Source organism: Gorilla gorilla, chromosome 2, assembly GCF_029281585.2.
Source record: "Gorilla gorilla gorilla isolate KB3781 chromosome 2, NHGRI_mGorGor1-v2.1_pri, whole genome shotgun sequence".
NCBI lineage: Eukaryota > Metazoa > Chordata > Mammalia > Primates > Hominidae > Gorilla > Gorilla gorilla.
The window spans coordinates 152,904,268-152,924,565 of record NC_086017.1 but is presented as its reverse complement, the minus strand read 5'-3'; the positions used below and the strand labels follow the sequence as shown (position 1 = coordinate 152,924,565).

General features: G+C 41.1%; 1 protein-coding gene across 2 annotated transcripts in view; it reads right to left on the bottom strand.

The window, feature by feature from the left end:
- Nucleotides 1–2,827: 2,827 nt before the first annotated feature.
- The window catches only part of LOC101139279 (uncharacterized), a 74,652-nt gene continuing 57,181 nt past the window's right edge, over nucleotides 2,828–20,298 (bottom strand). For both annotated transcript variants that reach the window (XM_055383108.2, XM_063704267.1), the window contains 3 exons: nucleotides 15,233–15,339; nucleotides 6,907–7,018; nucleotides 2,828–6,454 (listed from right to left, as the gene is read on the bottom strand). In XM_055383108.2, the coding sequence (XP_055239083.2) occupies nucleotides 6,298–6,454; nucleotides 6,907–7,018; nucleotides 15,233–15,339 (376 nt within the window). In that variant the 3' untranslated portion in view covers nucleotides 2,828–6,297. The remainder of the gene's footprint in view (nucleotides 6,455–6,906; nucleotides 7,019–15,232; nucleotides 15,340–20,298) is intronic.

The following is a 20,298-nucleotide window of genomic DNA, read 5'->3' as shown; positions in this document are numbered from 1 at the left end:
CTGCTGCAATGAAATTTAAAATAGAAGCCAGGAGGGAGCACAGGGGCAGGAAGTGGGAAGGCAGGTGGAGGAGATGAGTACGGTTTTGACACACTGCATGTCAGGAGAACTTTTTCTCCTGACAAAAAGAACAGGAATGAGTGATGCGCCAGAGTTCAGTGCAACAAGCAAGCATGCATGGGGAGAAAGGAAAGCAGGAGTGAGGCAGAAAGTTCAGGCTGCAGCAGCTGTTCAGGCGTGGTGGGGCCAACGGGTCCCCTGTGATTACCCTCCTTTGGTTCACCTTCATGAGGGCTTGTCTGCCATCATGAGCACCCAAAGGGCAGGAACTATAGGTGGCCTTGAATGCAGCAAAACAAATATCTGTCCTCCTCATGGCCTGCTCAGTTCCTGCTCCATCACTGTGCGTTGTTCCTCTCACCAGTCCTTGGTGTGTGGCGACACAACTCACACTTATTTTTCAGGCCTGGCTTCCTCAGCTGCACAGTCTCCTTTCCTTCTGCTCAGTACATTGAAGACGTAGTTTCTTTCATTTTGAGGACTTCTCTTAAGCAAAATATTTAAGGACTAACTAATAAATATTTAGGAAAAACTTGTCTCAGTACAAGTGGACATTTTTGTTATTTCTTTGGCCCTCACTCCAACCATCATTTCCCCCTTCTATGCCATTCATCTTTAACAAAATAAGTTTTCCTGTTGCCAGGGAGGTAAAACTTTCACTCTACCCTCTTAGGTTCAGTATTCGGGGGATTGCAAATTAAACCAACAAAACACAGCTTAGCAGGAGAAAGGACAGATTTTTATTCACTGAAGCAGTCGGAGTTCACAGAAAATTATGACTCAAGGAGCAATTAGAATTTGGGGCTTATATACTGTCTAAATAAAGGAAAGGGAGAAGGAGAAAGGGCACTTCTGGGAAAAAACTTTCAGAAAAGATAAACAGGCCTTTGGGAGAATAGATGGGAGATATGATAGTTTTGTGACAAAGTCTATTAGGTGATTTATTATCCCAGTACCAACTTCCTGTTTCTAAAGATAGGGTCAATCTTCCCTGGTTTTGAAATTGCTGGGAAGGAATTTAAGACAGTTGAATTCTTTTGAGAGGCAGGTAAGTTCAGGGAAAAAATTAAAATAAAATAAAACAACTCTTCCTGCATCCACTGATTCTCAAACGCCTTTAGCTCAAAATAATCCTTATGCTATAGTGGCATATTCTGGACTTCTTTCCTGTACTAGGGAAAGAAATAAAAACAAAAACAAACCTGATGACGTTTGCTTGTTGAGCTGGAGTAGTTTCCCCAAAGGGACCAATGTTTGGAACCATAATGACAAAGCAAGAAAATTGTTCCTAGAGGCTAGAGATCAAAGCTAGCCCGAAATGTATATGCTGCCTCCTCCTGGGAATGTCCTTCTAAGCAAGTCTGCTCTCCATCACACTTGTTAGACAAGAGTTATGGCTCACCTTTTTTCTTGGAAATAATTGTGTTTATGTCCATAGGTCCCTGAGCATTTTCTGGTCTTCTTTGGTCACATGGAACCCTCCAGTTCATTTGCCTTTCTTGGTCTTAGGTGAAGGTGCTATGGCCGGAAATCATTAGTCCTGCCACCCCACTCCCCCAACACACACACACACATACACACACACCCCATACTGAAAGCGTACATGTGACCAAGGCAATCAGCCTTTGTTGGAGAATTCCTTAAATCCTCCCAACATTATATTTCATTAATTGTAGACATCAATCATCAATTGTGTGACGTAAATCAATTTCGGATGTAAAAAAAGAAGTGATGTAGAATATTTCAGAATAGATGAAAAATGAAATAGAAAAACCCATGCCTAAATCTCATGATGCCTTCTTTAGAAACCTGGTGACTTTCCTGAGAAGGTAGAGTTTTGGGGATTGATTTTAATCCATTTGTCTAAAATTGCTCCACATTGAATCTTCTTGAGCTGCAGGTGCGGATGAGTATAGCACTGTGTGTATGCTTTTGTCTCTTTTTTGAAATTTGCTGAGTTTTTTCTATTAGATATTGGTGACATCGGCTTGAATGGCTCATTGTTGCTTCAAACTTGACAGGTGAAAGGGAGTTCATTTCCTTTCTTGAAAAATTTAGCTTTCTTTCAACAATTCCCTTTCTCTGCCTGAGATGTAATTCTCTCGTAGGTATAATTGTCCTGGTCTGAAACCACGGTCACTGTTGACTCTTTCCCTTCCTCGCCCTTCATACGTAATTATCTGTTCATTCTTTCTTTAGAAATTTCTAGAATCAACCAAACTTTCCATTTCCTATTGTGGAGCTTAACCTCATCACCCTGCTTCTGGATTACAGTGTAATGGCTTCTTCCCTGCCTTTCCTCCCCAGTCTAACTGCCATTCAATCTAACATGCCTGGTTAATTTTCCTACCTCCTGACACTCTCCTGCTCAAAATGTTCCAAAGCTCCACATTATCATCAGAACAAAATCTAAATGTCCTGATTGTTCATTTAAGTCCCGCCACAATATGGCCCCAACCTACCTGTCAAAGCCATCCCCGGCACCCCTCTGCAGGATCCTCGTGAGACTGGTCTGCACAGTCATCCATGTGTACCATGGATGGTATTTTCCTCACATGTTAACATCTCTGAAATTGGATAGAACTTCCCCTACCTTCTTCAGCTGGACTGCCCTCTGTGCTTAGAAAAAATGTACTCATCTTTCTGTTCTCACTGGCCACTCTTTGCCACCACATATTCATGTCCTCCCAGGAAATCACAGCATTTACTGTGCTTCGACACTTTTGGCACCAGGTCATACAGCAAGCAAAGAGCGCTGTTACAGATGTTTAACAAGCTCATCATAATTTATTGAACAATTTTAAGTTTTTAAAAATTGACAGCTCACAAATGATAAAAACAGTGAAACAGGAATACAATAAAAACCCAAGTACCATTAATAGACTCTCCAGAAATTCCTGTATACGTACAAGCAGACACACAATGCATCAATTAAAAAATTTTTTTAAATTGTGGTAAAATTTGCGTCACACTTACCATCTTAACCATTTTAAGTGTACAGTTCAGTAGTGTTTAGTGTGTTCACAGTGTTGTGCAAACAATCTCCAGAACTTTTTCATCTTGCAAAACTGAAACTCTGTACCTATTAAACAATAACTCCCTCCTCACCCGTCCGCCCAACCACCATTCTACTTTCTGTCTCTGATTTTGACTACTGTAAGTATCTAAGTGGAGGCATGCAGTATTTGTCTTTTTGTGACTGACTTATTCACTTAGCATAATATCCTTAAAGGTTTATCCATGTCGTAGCATGTGTCAGAATTTCCTTTGTTTTTAAGGCCGAGTAATATTCCATTTTATGTATATATCACATTTAATTTATCCAGTCATCTCTCCATGGACATTTGGGCTACTTCCACCTTTGATTTATTGTAAATGATGCTGCTTTGAACATGGTGTTCAAATATCTCTTAATGACGTTACATTCAATTCTTTTAGATGTATACACACAAGTGAAATTGCTGGATTATACTATGTCAATTCATCTTTGTATGAATTTTTCACATATACTATTCTCTCACCTGTTTTTAAAAATGGTGTTACTTGGATACTTTTCCATATAAGCACTTACATATCCACATTACTCTTTCAATGACTGCATAGTATTCTACCACACACATTTACTGTGATTTATTCCCCTGAAACTCTTTGAGAAAAATTTAGTTATTTCCCATGTAAAATAAAGAGTGCTGCAGTGAACATCCTCATACATATTTCCTTGCACACATGTGACAGTAAACAAATTTCTAAAAGTAGAATGGCCGAGTCAAAAGCTATGTATTTTTCATTTTAATAAACACTGCCAAAAGACCCGCTAAAGGGGTATTCTGATTTTACACTCCTACCCAGTGGATATGTGTGGCAAATTTCAAAAAAGGTCTTTTTGACTTTTCTTTTCTTTTTTTTTTTTTTTTGACGGAGTCTCACTCTTTTGCCAGGCTGGAGTGCAGTGGCATGATCTCAGCTCACTGCAACTTCCAACTACCTGGTTCAAGCGATTCTCCTGCCTCAGCCTCCTGAGTAGCTGAGATTACAGGCATGGGCCACCACGACCAGCTAGTTTTTGTATTTTTAGTAGAGATGGGGTTTCACCATGTTGGCCAAGATGGTCTCGATCTCCTGACGTCGTGATCGGCCCACCTCGGCCTCCCAAAGTGCTGGGATTACAGGCGTGAGCCACGGTGCCCACCCAGTCTATTTTCATTTCTTTTAAGCAGGAACAGTTCTCAGGAGCTCTCACATATTGGATACATCAGTTCTGGTAAATTTGTTACATTGATCTTGTTACTCTATGGCCTTTCTTATCCTGCTTAATGACACATATTTTTCCAAGTCATATACTTTATTGTTGTTCACTTTTAATGCAAGAAAATCTTGTCTTTTTTTTTTTTTGGAGACCGAGTTTTGCTCTAGTCACCCAGGCTGGAGTGCAATGGCGTGATCTCAGCTCACTGCAACTTCCGCCTCCCGGGTTCAAGTGATTCTCCTGCCTAAGCCTCCCGAGTAGCTGGTATTACAGGCATGTGCCACCACGCCTGGCTAATTTTTGTATTATTAGTAGGGACAGGGATTCACCATGTTGGCCAGGATGGTGTTGAACTCTTGACCTCAGGTGATCCACCCGCCTCGGCCTCCCAAAATGCTGGGATTACAGGCGTGAGCTACCGTGCCTGGCCGAAGATCTTGTCTTCTTAGCTAGATCCTAAGACCCTGGAGAGTGGAGCTAATTTACTGTACCATTCTTACCCTACAGTTAGTTTGATTCCACAAACTTGCTAGCACTTGTTAAATTTGTAGATAGAATGAATGAAGTTTTCGTTTTTTATTTTTACTTCAAAGTGAAGAGGTCTTCAGTCTTCTTTTTTTCATTTCTTTCCTATGTTTCTTGTGTGGTTGTCATAGGTGAAATAACTGGCACCACTCAATTCTAACATCCACAATAACAGCAGCAATAATAAGAGCCATTCATATTTATTTTTGAGTGTATAATATGAACAAGGCATTGTTCTAAAATGCTTGACATGTGTGGTCTCATTCAATGCTCACCAATTGAGATAGGCGCTACTCTTTTTTTTTTTTTTGAGATAGGGTCTCACTTCCTCACCCAGACTGGAGTGCAGTGGTGCAATTACAGCTCACTGAAGCGTTATACTCCTGGGCTTAAGCAATCCTCCTGCCTCAGCCTCTCAAATAGCGAGGCCTACAGGCACATGCCACCACAGCTGGCTAATTTTTAAATTTTTTGTAGAGATAGGGGGTCTCACTATGTTGCTCAGGCTGGTCTTGAAGTCCTGGCCTCAAGCTATCCTTTTGTCTCAGCCTCCCAAATTGCTGGGATTACAGGCATGAGCCATTGCACCCAGCCCTGCTACTCTTAACTATGTCTTACATAAGAGGAAACTGAGGAGCATGAGGTGAACTGACTTGCCCAGGCTCAGTACTTGGAAAGCGGCAGTTCCTCCATAGAGACTTCTGGTTCATCTAACTGCCTAGGCCATGCTCTTCATCCTGCACCATAATTGTTGTGGCATATAAAACTCAACTCACCCACTGTCTTCTGTATATCAATCAACCACACCTCTTCCATTTCTCACGGGGCTATGTGGCATCTTCAGGGTGGGGCAGAGGAATTAAAAGTTTCCTCATTTGGCTGGGCGCTGTGGATCACGCCTGTAATCCCAGAACTTTGGGAGGCCAAGGCAGGTGGATCACCTGAGGTCAGGAGTTCGACACCAGCCTGGCCAACATGGTGAAACCCTGTCTCTACTAATAATACAAAAAATCAGCTGGGCATGGTGGTGCGCGCCTATAATCCCAGCTACTCAGGAGGCTGAGGCAGGAGAATCACTTGAACCCAGGAGGCAGAGGTTGCAGTGAGCCAAGATGGTGCCATTGCACTCCAGCCTGGGCAACAGAGCAAGACCCTGTCTTAAAAAAAAAAAGTTTCCTCATTTCGGGAGGATCCTCATTTTTAGGGATGGTGTCTTTTAGGAAGTGGTTATTATTTCCAAGCATTCTTATTGTTCCCAACTATAGGTATATTTATGAAAGAGGATTCTTTCTTTTTTAGATAAAAGTATGACTTCCTTCAACTTATAAATTTCATATGCAGGAGAGATGAAGCCTCAGAGAATTGAGTCTTTTTTTACTAAGGCCTACTTGTGAAACCCACATTTTAGAAAATGACAAGTGTGATGGGATCATCACAAGACAGGATTATCACATGACTTTAAACTTTCATACAATAATCATCAAATTTGAGAACTTCAAAAGGACTTGGTTACAGTGAAAAATATTACTATAGAATAAGCAATATCTATCCAGGCATATCTGCTTGGCCATGGAAATAGATGACATCCATATGGAAATATAGCACCTATATTCAGTTTTTAGTCTGTGAAATAATAAACAGGAAATCATAAATTATAGAAAAAAGGGAGTTCAACTTCTTACAGTAGAGAATAAACATATATAAAGCATTACCTCCTAAGAGGTAGCACAGCCTTCATAAAGAGTTTAGGTAAATTTAAAAGTAAATTTATCTTTTCAGATCCACAATAGGCTAGCAGCAACTAGGATTTGGGTAGGGGTGGGAATTAAAGAGGGGAGGCCCAGTCTGTGCCAATCTTTGAGGAAACTGTTGTTCTCTTACTTACTTGTCTCTTGGTTCAATCATCATCCATCAGATTGGAATGATGGTTTAGGGGAGCATGACCTAGAACCTAAATTCTCATATAATCAAATGCAAAACCTGCGGCTGATGGTGCCGTCTGCCCCAAGGGCCCAGGCTCCACACAGCACTCCCTGGTGGCTGCTCCTCACTGACACAGACGTCCAAGAACTTACCTTTTTCTTCTTTTACGCATAGTGTTAGACTTCTTGCTATTTTTCCAAATCGATCTGAAGGTATCTGAAGAGATCTGGGGAGTGACTGTAATTTTTAAGACCGGTAGTTTACCTGCACGGGGAAAGAACATAATCATAAATAGGTAGGATATCTCACAACTACATTAGAGGGAGTGGGTCTTAGGCTTCTGAGAGAGGCGTTTTCCCACATTCTTATTAGCCGAGTGACTTTCCTCTGACCTCATACCTCTTCCTTATACCTTCTTGGTGCGAGTGATGCTGACAATTAATTCACCTCTGAAGTAACTTCTTACACTTGTCCTGTCTTTCCCATTCTCACTGTCACGTCTTTTACCTGGATGATAGAGTACCCTCCTAACCGGTTTTCCTAATCCCAAACTTCCCCAACCCCAAACCCCTCCTGGACCCTGCTTCCTGATTAATCATCTGAAAGCAACATTCTGATCTTCTCATTACCAGCTCTAATACCATTACTGGCCCTCTTTCTTTAGTAGACATCTCTTGTTTCCGCCTACCCAGCTTCTATTTCAGCTTCTTTCTGCAACAGCACCTTGAGTTTGTTTTAGGGTTCCACTCCCCTGCCCTCCAGGGTATGCACATAGCCCAGGGATGTCTAGTGTATTTCATCTCCCTGGCACAGTGATTGGTTAACAGGTGTGCATGTGACTCATGGTCCTCCAGTGAAAGTCCAAAGAAGAGCTCCTTCTTGAAATTATTAACCAGGCAGAATGTAACCCTCTGGCTAATGCTGCTCAACTTGCCCCCATGTGGGAAAGAGCCTGCCTGAGAGTAAAGTCAACACAGCAGCAGAACTCCCAGGAGATGGAGGTGGGCGGCGTTATGTGAACCCTTGATTTCAGCTGGACTTTTAGCTAGAACCACCCTGGACTTACAGGAGTCAACAGATTTGCTTTTGTACTTAAGTCAGTTTGAATTGGTTTTGTATCACTTGAAACCCAGAGTTCTCACTGATTTTCCTATAAAATAAAGACTCAAATCCCTAATGTGTTATTAGAGAGCCTGTGTCAACCCCTCCTCCATATTCTTTCCCATGGAACTCTCCCTTCTCCTCCTTCCTGCTTCTCATTTAGCCATACGGCTAGGTCCTGCTTATAAGGCCGGAGGTGCCTAACACTACAGTTTCTGGAGGCCAGGCTTCTCCAGGGAGAGGCCAAAAGCAGAAGGGAAAACAAGAAATACAGTTGAGAGGAAAAACAAGAACTTTAGAAAATAGTACTGAATTTCAGCTCCAGAGGGTAAGTTGAGGTTGAAGTATGAAAATGCTTGTACAAGTATGAGGTCAAATCAGGCTGGGCACAGGAAAGAGCAGTGGAAGGCAAGGTGGATGAATATGGAAAGGAACCTGGAGGTGTAAGACAATGTGGTTTAGAATGTCACAACTTGAGGCCGGGCGCAGTAATCCCAGCACTTTGGGAGGCCGAGGTGGGCGGATCACCTGTGGTTGGGAGTTTGAGACCAGCCTCACCAATGTGGAGAAACCCCGTCTCTACTAAAAATACAAAATTAGCCAGGCATGGTGGTGCATGCCTGTGATCCCAGCTATTTGGGAGGCAGGAGAATTGCTTGAACCCAGGAGGTGGAGGTTGCAGTGAGCCAAGATCACACCATTGCACTCCAGCTTGGGCAACAAGAACGAAACTGTCTCAAAAAAAAAAAAAAAAAAAAAAGAATGGGCCAGAAATCAGATACTAGCACTTCCTCCTTGTCCTTTCTTCTCCTTCTTCTGGTCTGGAATGGAGAGGAGAGGTCACAGGCGTGGGAGCCACCTTGCAGCCATGAGGATAAGGGCCACTTGCTGAGGTGATGGTGGAGAAGGAGAGAAGGAATCTGGGACGTTGATGATGTGGTGCAGTAGCTGTACCTGCCCAGTCGTCTTCCACCTGTGTAGGGCACTGTAGCTGGTTCTGTTACCTGTAGCCAAACACTATCTCTATATGAGGCAGTATTTAATCAGAAACAGGTATAAATCCTGGTCAAGGAGAAAAACAAAGCTCGGAGTTAGAAATATAAAGAGGACAGGTCCAAAGCAGGGGAAGGCAAAGTCTTCAGCAGGAAAACAAAGGTCAAAGTCTTGACCACTGAGGCAAGGAGGGAGTGTGGGATGCACGGTGCAGGCTGTGAGGTGTTTCATATGCTACAGACCATTTGAAATGGGGCCAGGAGTGTGGAATGGAGGCCAGCTGAGACCTCAGAGGATTCATGCGTCACCTAAGCTCACAAAAGACTGTTATGTTTCCTGGATGCCACACTTTCGGTCATCCTTTCTACTTATTTTCCACTTATAAAATTCTACTCATTCTTCAATGAAGCATATCCCAAGTGTTTGAGACTTCCTCTTCTTTTGTGGAAACTAAGATGATTTAAGCCAGCATTAGGTATTGACCTGGAGTTATATAACAACAAATTACATGGTGAGAAAGCTAGGCACTTTTCAATTCTCTCTTTAAAAATATTTTTGGCTGGGTGAAGTGGCTAGTGGCTTATGCCTGCAATCCTAGCACTTTGGGTTTCAGGAGTTCAAGACCAGCCTGGGAAAAATGGCAAGACCTAACCTCTACAAAAAATTTAAAATTAGCCAGGCATGGTGGCACATGCCTGTAGTCCTAACTACTTGGGAGGCTGAGGTAGGACGATCATTTGAGCCCAGAAGTTCAAGGATACAGTGAGCTAAGATCATGCCACTGGACTCCAGCCTGGGCAACAGACCAATTTATTTTCTTTCTTTTCTTTTCTTTTTTCTTTTCTCTTTTCTTTTCTTTCTTTTTTTCTTTCTTTCTTCTTCCTTCCTTCCTTCCCTCCTTCCTTCCTTCCCTCCTTCCTTCCTTCCCTCCTTCCTTCCTTTCTTTCTCTCTCTCATTCTTTCTTCTCTTTCTTTCTTTCCTTCCTTCTTTCTTTCCCCCTCCTCCTCCCCTCCCCCTCCCTCTCTTTCTTCTTCTTCTTCTTCTTCTTCTTCTTCTTCCTCTTCCTCTTGTTCTTCTTCTTGTAGAGATGGGGTCTCCCTAGGTTGCCCAGGCTGGTATCGAACTCCTGGGCTCAAGTGATCCTCCCAAAGTGCTGGGATTACAGGTGTAGGCCACTGCACGTGGCCCTAAGTTCTCTTCTGCAGAGGCAGCCACTTTCAACTTATTCAGCAGTTTTTCATGATATTTACTCCCTGAGTTTAAACAAAGTGCTTATTATATTATTTCTTGATATTTCCATTTAAAATTTTACATATTGACTTTTGTAACTTCCTCTCACCAAGCCTCCCAATAAAGATATATCACAATTTTTAGTTAAATCAACACTTGGTGTATTCATTGGTATATTTTTGTACATATTTCATTGTATATCTATCTTTTGTCTAAGTTAATAATTGCCTGTTTTTTCATTTGCAGAGTTTTCTGTGTACCTATTCTAAATATTTTCCCACAGGTTTCTGTCATTTCAAATATACTTATCAATATTTCTTTCAAAATACCTAAGTATTTATTTTTTATTTTTGTATTTTTAGTAGAGATGGGGGTTTCATCATGTTGGCCAGGCTGGTCTTGAACTCCTGACCTCAGTTTACAAAATACTTAAGTATTTCACATGCTCTATAAGTTCAGTTTTTAACCAAGTCTTTCTCCTTTACAAAGTCTTCTACTTTTCTGCTCCAATTTGAATTTACCTCAACCATCATCTGGGACTCCCTTTTTTACTGTCCTGTATTGGGCCTTCCGATTTCTGAACTTGGCGTTCTTTGTTTTTGTGGTTTATTTTATTTTATTTTTATTTTTTTATTTTTTGAGACAGTCTCATTCTATTGCCCAGGCTGGAGTGCAGCGGTGCGATCTCGGCCCATTGCAACCTCCGCCTCCTCGGTTCAAGTGATTCTCCTGCCTCAGCCTCCTTAGTAGCTGGGCTTACAGGTGTTTACCACCATGCCTGGCTAATTTTGTATTTTTAGTAGAGACGGGGGTTTCGCCAAGTTGGCCAGGCTGGTCTCGAACTCCTGACCTCAAGTGATCCGCCTGCCTCAGCCTCCCAAAGTGCAAGGATTACAGGCATGAGCCACTGCGCCTGGCTTGTCTTCCTGGTTTATTTTCTCATTTTGCTCAAGCATGTTCTTTGGAAGTTTCCTAGGAATAGACTCAGAGGAGGCACATGTTTGGAATGCTTGCATGTTGAAAACATCTTTATTTTGGCCTCATACATGGTTAGAAGTTGGGAATGTATAGACTTCTCATAGAATTGTCACAGTAGCACTTTGTTGCCCCTAGCTTCTAGTTACGAAGTCTGATGTCATTCTAATTCCCAGTCCTTTGGATGCAAATTGTTTTCTTTTAGTTAGCTGTTAGGATCCCCTTTTTATTCCTAGTGTTCTGAATGCCATCATGATATACTTTTTATATTTCCCTGTGCTGGACACCCAATGGGCTCTTTCAACGTGCAGATTTATGTTCCTTGGTTCTGGGAAAGTTCTTTATTTATTCCTTTGATAATTCCCTGTCTTCACTTTTCTCTGCTTTCTCTTTCTGAAAACTCTTAGTTAGACACTGATGTTCGTAGGTTGATCCTCTGTCTCTTATACTTTCTCACCAATTTTTCATCTCCTTATCTTTTGTTTCACTTCTGAAGCTTTCTTTCTTTTTTGGGGGGTGGGGTGGGGGCTGAGTACAGGTGACTTTGTTGATGGTACACAACAAAGCAGAGTTCCCCAGACCTTCCCTCTTCAGGGGGGAATCTCAGTGTGGTGGGGGACTGAGTGCAGCAGGGACTCCCCAGCAGCTGAGGGCCTCTCTCGTCCTCTTTGCTCGGACTGGTGGTTCAGGGGTCTTACTCTCTTGGAGGTCATGTGGAACTTGGCCTTGTTCATACTGGAACATGCTCATACTAGAACATGTAGGCCATGTAGTTGTGGTCAATGAAGGGGTCATTGATGGTGACAACATCCACTTTGCCAGAGTTAAAAGCAGCCCTGGTGACCAAGGCCCACTGTGGATACATCTGTTTATTCTGGCCTTCACCTTCACCCTGGTGTCTGAGGGGCGCAGCTGGCGCTGCATGAGAAAATGCAGCTGTCTCTCAAACTGGAGGAGCAGAGGGCTGACTTTCTTGATTTTATCTGTCTACCTTTTTTTTCCCCCCAGAATATTTTATTTTGTCTATCTTTTTTACTGTCCAAAAACTTTTTCTTATTTTCTAATTGTTCTTCTTTCATAGTACCCCATTCCCTTTTTATGGATGCCTTATCTTTTCTTCCATTCAGAATGCTATAATGTTACAGCTTTTTCTGGTTTTTCTTTAGTTTTCTGCATTGTTTCTGTATCTTCAGGGTTCCTTCATTCCCTCTGTTTCAGGGTTGGTCTCTCGTGTTGGAGACTTGCCTCAAGTGTCTGGAGGTTCTCAGGTATCTGTTCACAATGAAGCATAAGACGTACAAGGGCTGATGGGCAGCTGTCATGTATGTTCAGGGCTTGCTGACCTGAAGGCTTCTTTGAATGGTGAGGAGATGGCCAGCTGTCAGCATCTAGAATTTCTTTTTCTAGGGCTATTCAATTTCTCAAGTAATACCCCAATCTTCTACATGGCTGTCAGCCTTCTGGAAGCAGGGCAGACAAGCCTGGGGTGGTAGTAAGGACTGAGTTTCAACTGCTCAATGTGTACAATTTTCCTTAATTCTCATCTTTGTAGCTTCTCCCCAACCCACATTTTCCACCTTGCTGGGTGTTCTGGGTCTGCTGAAAGGCTCTGTGTAGTTTTCCCAGAGAAAACTCCCTAACTAGAATCCTTGTTCTGCCCTTGCCTCCCCTATAGTCTATTTTTAACATAGAGCTGAAGCAATCCTGTTAAAATGTGGGTTACATCAGGTTACTTCTAGGTTTATCATTCTCAAAAGCCTTTCCATGTCAACAGTTACACCCAAAAGTCCTCACAAGGGTCTAGAAGGCTTTCTGCTCTGCATACTTGCATCTCAAATTGTTTGTCCTCTGACTCTCCCATTCTAGCTCACTCCATTCAGCCATGCTGGCTGCTTTACTGAACACACCAGGAGGCTCCTACCTTAAGGCCTTGGCACTTGCTGTTCCTTCTAGCCAGAATGCTCATCTCTCAGATATTCACATGGCCTGCTCCGTCACTACTTTAGGTCTTTACTCAAGTGTCCCTTCTCAGCAAAGCCTTCCCTAGCTACCCTAAGATGGCAACCCCCATGCCCTGACACACCCTTTACCCCCTCATTTGCTTCATTTTTCCTCTAAGTATGATCCCCATCAGATATACAATCATATATATGCCTCATGAAGGCAGGAATTCATGACTCTCCTCCTACGAGGCCCAGAACGGGGCCTGGTACATGATAGGCATTTAACAAATATATATTGAAAGAAATAAGAATGAATAAATGAAATGTTCCCTCAGTACTCTGTTTTCTTATTAGTGAAAAAGCAGTAAGACAGGATAACAGCTTATTGTTTCACTAGCTATTTTTTTTTTTTAATGAAATGAGCTTGCTAATGTTTCTGATGAAGATTTCACTGGGCCTCGTCCATCATTAAAGGCAGGTCATTAAGATCTCCTTAATAGCCAAGTAAGTGACCTCAGGCTGTTAATTTGGATTTCATGAACGAATTAGAATTAGAATTAGAAATTAGCTTGTTAACTTGCAAATGTTAAGAAACAATCAATTGAAGAACATTAGTTCTATAATTAGTAATACTACTAATTGCTTTTAATGTTTAAAATGATGCCATTAGGGCTGAATGGGAAGAGACTTTTCCTATAAAACCCAACCAGTTAACCCTGTTTTGAGGAATCTCCTTGGTGTTCAAACTAACAATCCAATTGAAGTGTTCCATCAGAAACACCATAATTATTTCAGCTCAAGAGAGGGATGCATTAAGGCTACTCATGATACATATTACTATATTTGAAAAAAAGATTTCTTGAACTATAAATTACTTTTTAATGCCTTCTAAATGCGTATTTGTATTTTCAGGTGGATATTTCATAATTATCTTCTCATTTATGCAAATTAAAACATTTACTAAGCAAAGCATGATGTTTTCCAGCTCCAAATACATACTCAGAGATAATCACTTTCCATCAAGTCATCTGAGACTGATTGTCATTAGCATTCACTCTAGTCATGGTCACGAGACTGCCTGCAGACTTGTAACGTCTTCTCCCTCAATGTATAATGAAAAAGTTACTATGGTGCCAGGAAAAACAAAATGAAAGCATTAACCTGCCTTCAGTTTATCAAGCTTAAAGCTATATTTGAACTAAATTTAACAGAGTAATTCTGCTGAAATTGAATTCAACTCTAATGGAATAGAAAGTAGATATTCTGTTTCTCTAAAATAAAGGGATAACTTAAACATCATGGAATCACTTGATTGGCTGTTAAAAATGTAGGAGTTTTAGTTTTAAAAATGTCAATACAATACACAGTAATATCATTATAATTCTTCTATCTAAAACTCTAGAGCATTAAAAGAAAAATGCAATCTATGATTACACTATGCCTCTAAGACCATTCTGAGGAAATGGTAGAGACAGATGCTTGGACTGCTTAATTCTCTCCGCTTGACCTGCCCAGTAACATACCAAGAGTTCTTTCTACTTTTCTTAAGGTTGAATTTGCATTTTCAAATCTGTTTATGAAGTCTTCCATTGAGCTTCATTTAAAATGACATTTCTTCACCTCCTCTGCATTAGCAGGGCAAGCAGCCATCATTAATTCCAGTCATGCATGCTGGCGATGGAGAGGGCAGGAGTGGCCATAGGAAGGAACCAACTCCTTCCACATGTGATTCTCTCCTTTTCAAAGGATTGCAGGATCATAAAAGACTTACTGCTCTCCCTATGCCAATCACAATTTAATCATCGTTTGATGATCCAGAAAGCACATCAATATCTTACGGGGGGGTGTTACTTGAGTTTTCCAATTGATATCTGGAGACCTCTTTGCAGGTTGGGCTGAGAGGAGAATGGAGAGTGGGAGAAGCATTTCTTCGAGAACAGGCAAGGATGAGGGGATCAAGAGAGAAAAAAAGCAATAGAGAAAATTTCCCTTTAAAAACATGCATTACTTATATTGAAGGCTACATATGACAACCTAGAAATTCTTGAACTCTGTGCAAATCACCGGGAAAATTGACACAGTGATGGCTGGCCTGTGACAGTGTTCCTGGTCATTGCATAGCTCGGGCCAGTTACTTAAATGAAAAAAGTGGAGCAAGTTGTGAGTAGTACAGCGTTTAGGAGTGAGTGGCTGTGGGCAGGTGGAGGGGAAACACATAATCTGAAAACACTCTACCTGTCTTTCTGGCTCTCAGCGCTTCAAGTACGTTAGCAGCAGCCATTTCTCCCAGAACATTGTTTCCAAGGTCAATTTCCCTTAAGCAGGCAGAGTATTTGATCAGGCTGTCAAAAGAAAATCACACACACACACACACACACACACACACACACACACACACACACAGGCATCGTGTCAAGCATTGTTACTCAAAGAACCTCAATCCAGTTATTTTGGAGAATGATCTCTCTTTTTAAACCCCTCCCCCAACCCCAAACCCAAGATGATGCATTGGCCCAATGTGAGACCAAAGACACCCCGAAACCAATTTTTACCAATCTACTCTCTCTAGTTTGGATACTTCTCCTAGGTAAGTTGGTAGAATAAGGATTTTTGGTTGCTTTAAATCCTTAATTCGTTTATTTACTCAAAAGATATGGTATGATATAATGTAATGCGGGACTTCTTGGTTTAGATTTTACACACCAGCAAATGTCCAAAAGTTTAGAGGGACAGACAAAGGTTTGGCAACTTTTAGTATGTCAAGAAATAACAACTATCCACACTGTAAATGAGCAAACATTTTTACATCAAATTAGTAAGGGCATAGTCTGAAAACAAAGGATAGCTCTTTAAATCAAATAACTTTAGTTTTATGAAAAGTAAACTGTACTGTCATTACGTTTGTAATTTCTTTGAGGACTATTGAAAAAAAATTTTTTTTGAGACAGAGTCTCGCTGTGTCACCCAGGCTGGGGAGAAGTGGCATAATCTTGGCTCACTGCAACCTCCATCTTCCAATTTAAGCAATTCTTGTGCCTCAGCCTCCCAAGTAGCTAGAATTCAGGCATGTGCCACCACGGGAAATTTCTTAAAGTGCAGGCCTTGCACTGGACTGCTGACTGGTCTTTGGGACTCTCTGGCATCATGAGTGAATAAGAAATCTGGGCAAAGGCCTGGACTCCTGGTCAGCTTCAACCCCTTGTCAAATCACGTGTCAGATCATGTGATGACGGCAGGCTATGTGCCCTCACCTCCTTCATCTATAAAACTGGCCTGAAAAAGCCTGTTCTGCCTATTTCGTAAGGTTGTAGTGAAAACAGAATGAAGTCATTTCTGTGAAAGCATTTTGCAAATGCAATGCTGCTGATGGTATATTGAGTGCGTACTTATTACATGCATATTATGTACCTAGCACTGCAGGGATTAAGAGAGGTTTGACACATGGCCTTTGCTCTGAAAGAAGTTATATGACTATCAATAAAACAATTTCAAGCCCTTACCATGGGCTGCAGGTATGAAATTTCAGTTAGGGTCCACATTGAATATGAGTCTACTTTCTCGCTCATTGTATATATTTTCCACTGATTCAGCAGCTGGAATGCAAGGCCAGAGCTGAATGGTCCTGCCAGACTCTCTCAAAGGTCTTGCTCTTGAGGAAACAGTTGGCCTAGTCAGGATTTGACCAGCCTTGGCTTCCTGAACTGCCTGGTTGTGTGCACTGTCTTCAGACAAAATGAGTGGACAGCAGGGATGTGAGGCGGAACAGAGGGTCCACAGAAGGAGGGCAGGAAGTGAGGAGGACAAACTTCATAACTCAACGATTCTACATCTAGGTCGACTCCAGAGGCTTTGGATCTCACCATTACACCATGCAGCCTCACATGAGCTAAGATTTGATGGAGCATTCACTACACGCCAGCTGTGACCAGGGCCACCCACATGGTTAAGTGCTTGTGCCCTGCACAAGGTGCCTTCCAAGAGGCTAAGTGGGGCTGAAATCCAACAGAGATCTGCTTGCCAAATGCTGGGCTCCAAAGCGTGGACCTGGAAGGGGAACTTCCTCTGATTCATTTGCCAGAGGTGGTGACTTTGTAATTCATCTGTGCAAAATATTTCAAGTTCAAGACCAGCCTGGCCAACATGGTGAAAACCCATCTCTAAAAATACAAAAATTAGCCAGGCATGGTGGCGAGTGCGTGTAATCCCAGCTATTTGGAAGGCTGAGGCAGGAGAATTGCTTGAACCTGGGTGGTGGAGATTGCAGTGAGCTGAGATCACACCACTGCACTACAGCCTGGGTGACACGGCGATACTCTGTCTCAAAAAAAAAAAAAAAGACTTAAATTGAACTTTCAGAAATTAAAAAGTACAATGTCTGAGATAAGTAAAACACATTGGATGGACTTTGCAGCATAGTAGACATTGTAGACAATATGTGAAGACATAACAACAGAAACTACCCAAAGTGAAATGCAGAGGACAAAAAGCCCGAAAAAAAAAAAAAAAAAAAGAACACAACATCATTTAGCTGTGGGACAAAATCAAGTAGCCTAACCTATATATAATTAGAGTTTCAGAAGAATAAAAGACAGGAGTGATAGAAAAAAAAATACTTGAAAAGGAGTGGTCTAAAATTTTCTAAATTTGATGAAAACTGCAAACACATAGATCTAAGAAGTTCAACAAACTCCAATCTGAAAAAACAAGAAGAAAGTCACACTAAGCACGTCATACTTCAGCTGCTGAAAACCAGTGATAAAAAGAAAGTCTTAAAAGCAGCCAGAGGCTGGGCACGGTGGCTCACACCTGTAATCCTAGCACTTTGGGAGGCTAAGGTGGGCGGATCACTTGAGGCCAGGGGCTTGAGACTAGCTTGGGCAACATGGCGAAACTCCGTCTCTACTAAAAATATGAAAAAAATTTAGCTGGGCATATTGGTTGCACGCCTGTAGTCCCAGGTATTTGGGATGCTGAGGCACGAAAATTGTTTGAACCGGGGAGGCAGAGGTTACAGTGAGCCAAGATCACGTCACTGCACTCCAGCCTGGGTGACAGTGAGACTCTGTCTGAAAAAAGAAGAAGAAGAAGAAAAAAAAGCATACAGAGGAATAAAAACAAATTATATACAAAACAATAGAGATAAAAATGATGTCTCTTCAGAAACAATATGAGCAGAAGATAGTGGAGCAACATCTTGAAAGTATTAACTGTCTGCTGGGAGTGGTGGCTCACACCTGTAATCCTAGCACTTTGGGAGGCCAAGACAGGTGGATCACCTGAGGTCAGGAGTTTGAGACCAGCCTGGCCAACATGGTGAAACCCTGCCTCTACCAAAAATACAAAAATTGGCCAGGTATGGTGGCAGGCGCCTGTAATCCCAGCTACTCGGGAGGCTGAGGAAGGAGAATCACTTGAACCCAGGGGGTGGAGGTTGTAGTGAGCCGAGATTGCGCTACTGCACTCCAGCCTGTGCGACAGGAGCGAGACTCCATCTCCAAAAAAAAAAAAGTATTAACTATCAATCAAATATTTTGTACCCGGCCAAAAAAAAAAAACAACTTTATAAATGAAGGCAGCATAGACTTGTTAGATATACAAAGGCTTAGAGAATTCATCACCAGCAGACCAGGATTATAAGAAATGTATAAAGTAAGTCTTTTAGACAGAAGAATATGATATCACATAGAAATGTGAATATAGCCAAAGGACTAAAGAATGCCAGAATGGTAAATATGTGAATAAACATAAAAAACTCCCCCCTTATTAAAAAAAACTGCTTAAACTAGACATAATAATGAGGTATCCTTGGATTTATAACACTGGTAAAGGTAAAATATATGACTACAAAAACACAAAGGATAGGAAGAGAATGGAAGTATACTGTTGTAAGATTCTTATACTATAAGTGAAGTAGTATAAAGTTATTTGAAGGTAGACTGTAATAAGTTAAAGGTGAAGGCTGTAAACACTAGAGCATCCACTAGAAAAAAAAAGACTAAGAGGTATAGCTCACGAGCCAATAAAAGATATAAAAATGGACTTATAAATGTTACTTAATCCAAAAAGCAACAGAAAACTAGTTTAAAAGGAACAAGGAACAGATGAGACAAATAGAAAACAAATGGCAAGATGATAGATTAAAAACCAAACAAACCATAAAGATAATCACATTAAATATAATGGTCTAAACAATTAAAAGACAAAGATTGTCAAATGGATAAAAAAAGAAGCTCTCATCTGTATGCTGTCTGTAAGAAACCCAATTTCAATATAAAAACACAGAGAGGTTAAAACCAAAGGATGAAAACAGACAAATTATGTAAATATTCATTTAAAAAAACCTGTAGTGGCTATATTAATATCAATCAAAGTAGGGAGCATTACCAAGGATAAAGAAGACCATTTCATAATGACGAGTGTCAATTCATCAAGAGGCACAACAATCAAAAATGTTTATGTACCTAAAAACAGAGCTTCAAAATACATGAGGCAAAAATTGATTAAACTACAAGGAGATATAAACAAAATCACAATTTTCCCCTCTCTCAATAATTGATAGAACATGTAAAAATTTGTACATATATAGAAGACTTCAATAACACTGCCAACCAACTTGACCTAATTGACATTTATGGGACATTCAATCCAGTAACAGCAGAATACACATTCTTTTCTCATGCACATGGAACATTTACCAAGATAGATCAGATCTGGGCCATAAAAGAAATAAAACAAGTGTGTTCCTTTTTTCCGCTAGAGATTAGATCTTGCTATGTTGCCCAGGCTGATCTCAAACTCTTGAGCTCAAGCAATCCTCCCACCTCAGCCTCTCAAGTAGCTGGGACTACATGACCACACCAGGCATGGGACCTGTAGTCCCAGTTACTTGGGAGGCGGAGGTGAGAGGATCGCTTGAACCCGGGAGATGGAGGTTGCAGTGAGCCGAGATCATGCCATTGCACCAGGTATGTTTTCCAACCACAGCAGAACTTAATTAAGAATCAAGAGATTCTTAATCTCTTGATTAAAACAGAATGATATCTGAAAAAATATACACATATGTGGAAACTAAACAGAGCTGTTCTAAATAACCCATAGGTTAGAGAAGAAATGAAAAGGAACATTAGAAAATATTTTGAACTGAATGAAATGAAAATATAACATATCAAAATTTGTAGGATACAATAAAAGCAGTGCTTAGTGCTAATATAAACATTTATATTAGAAAAATTAAAAGATTTAAAATCAATAACTTAAGCTTTCACTTTAATAATCGAGAAAGAGAAGAGCATATTAAACCC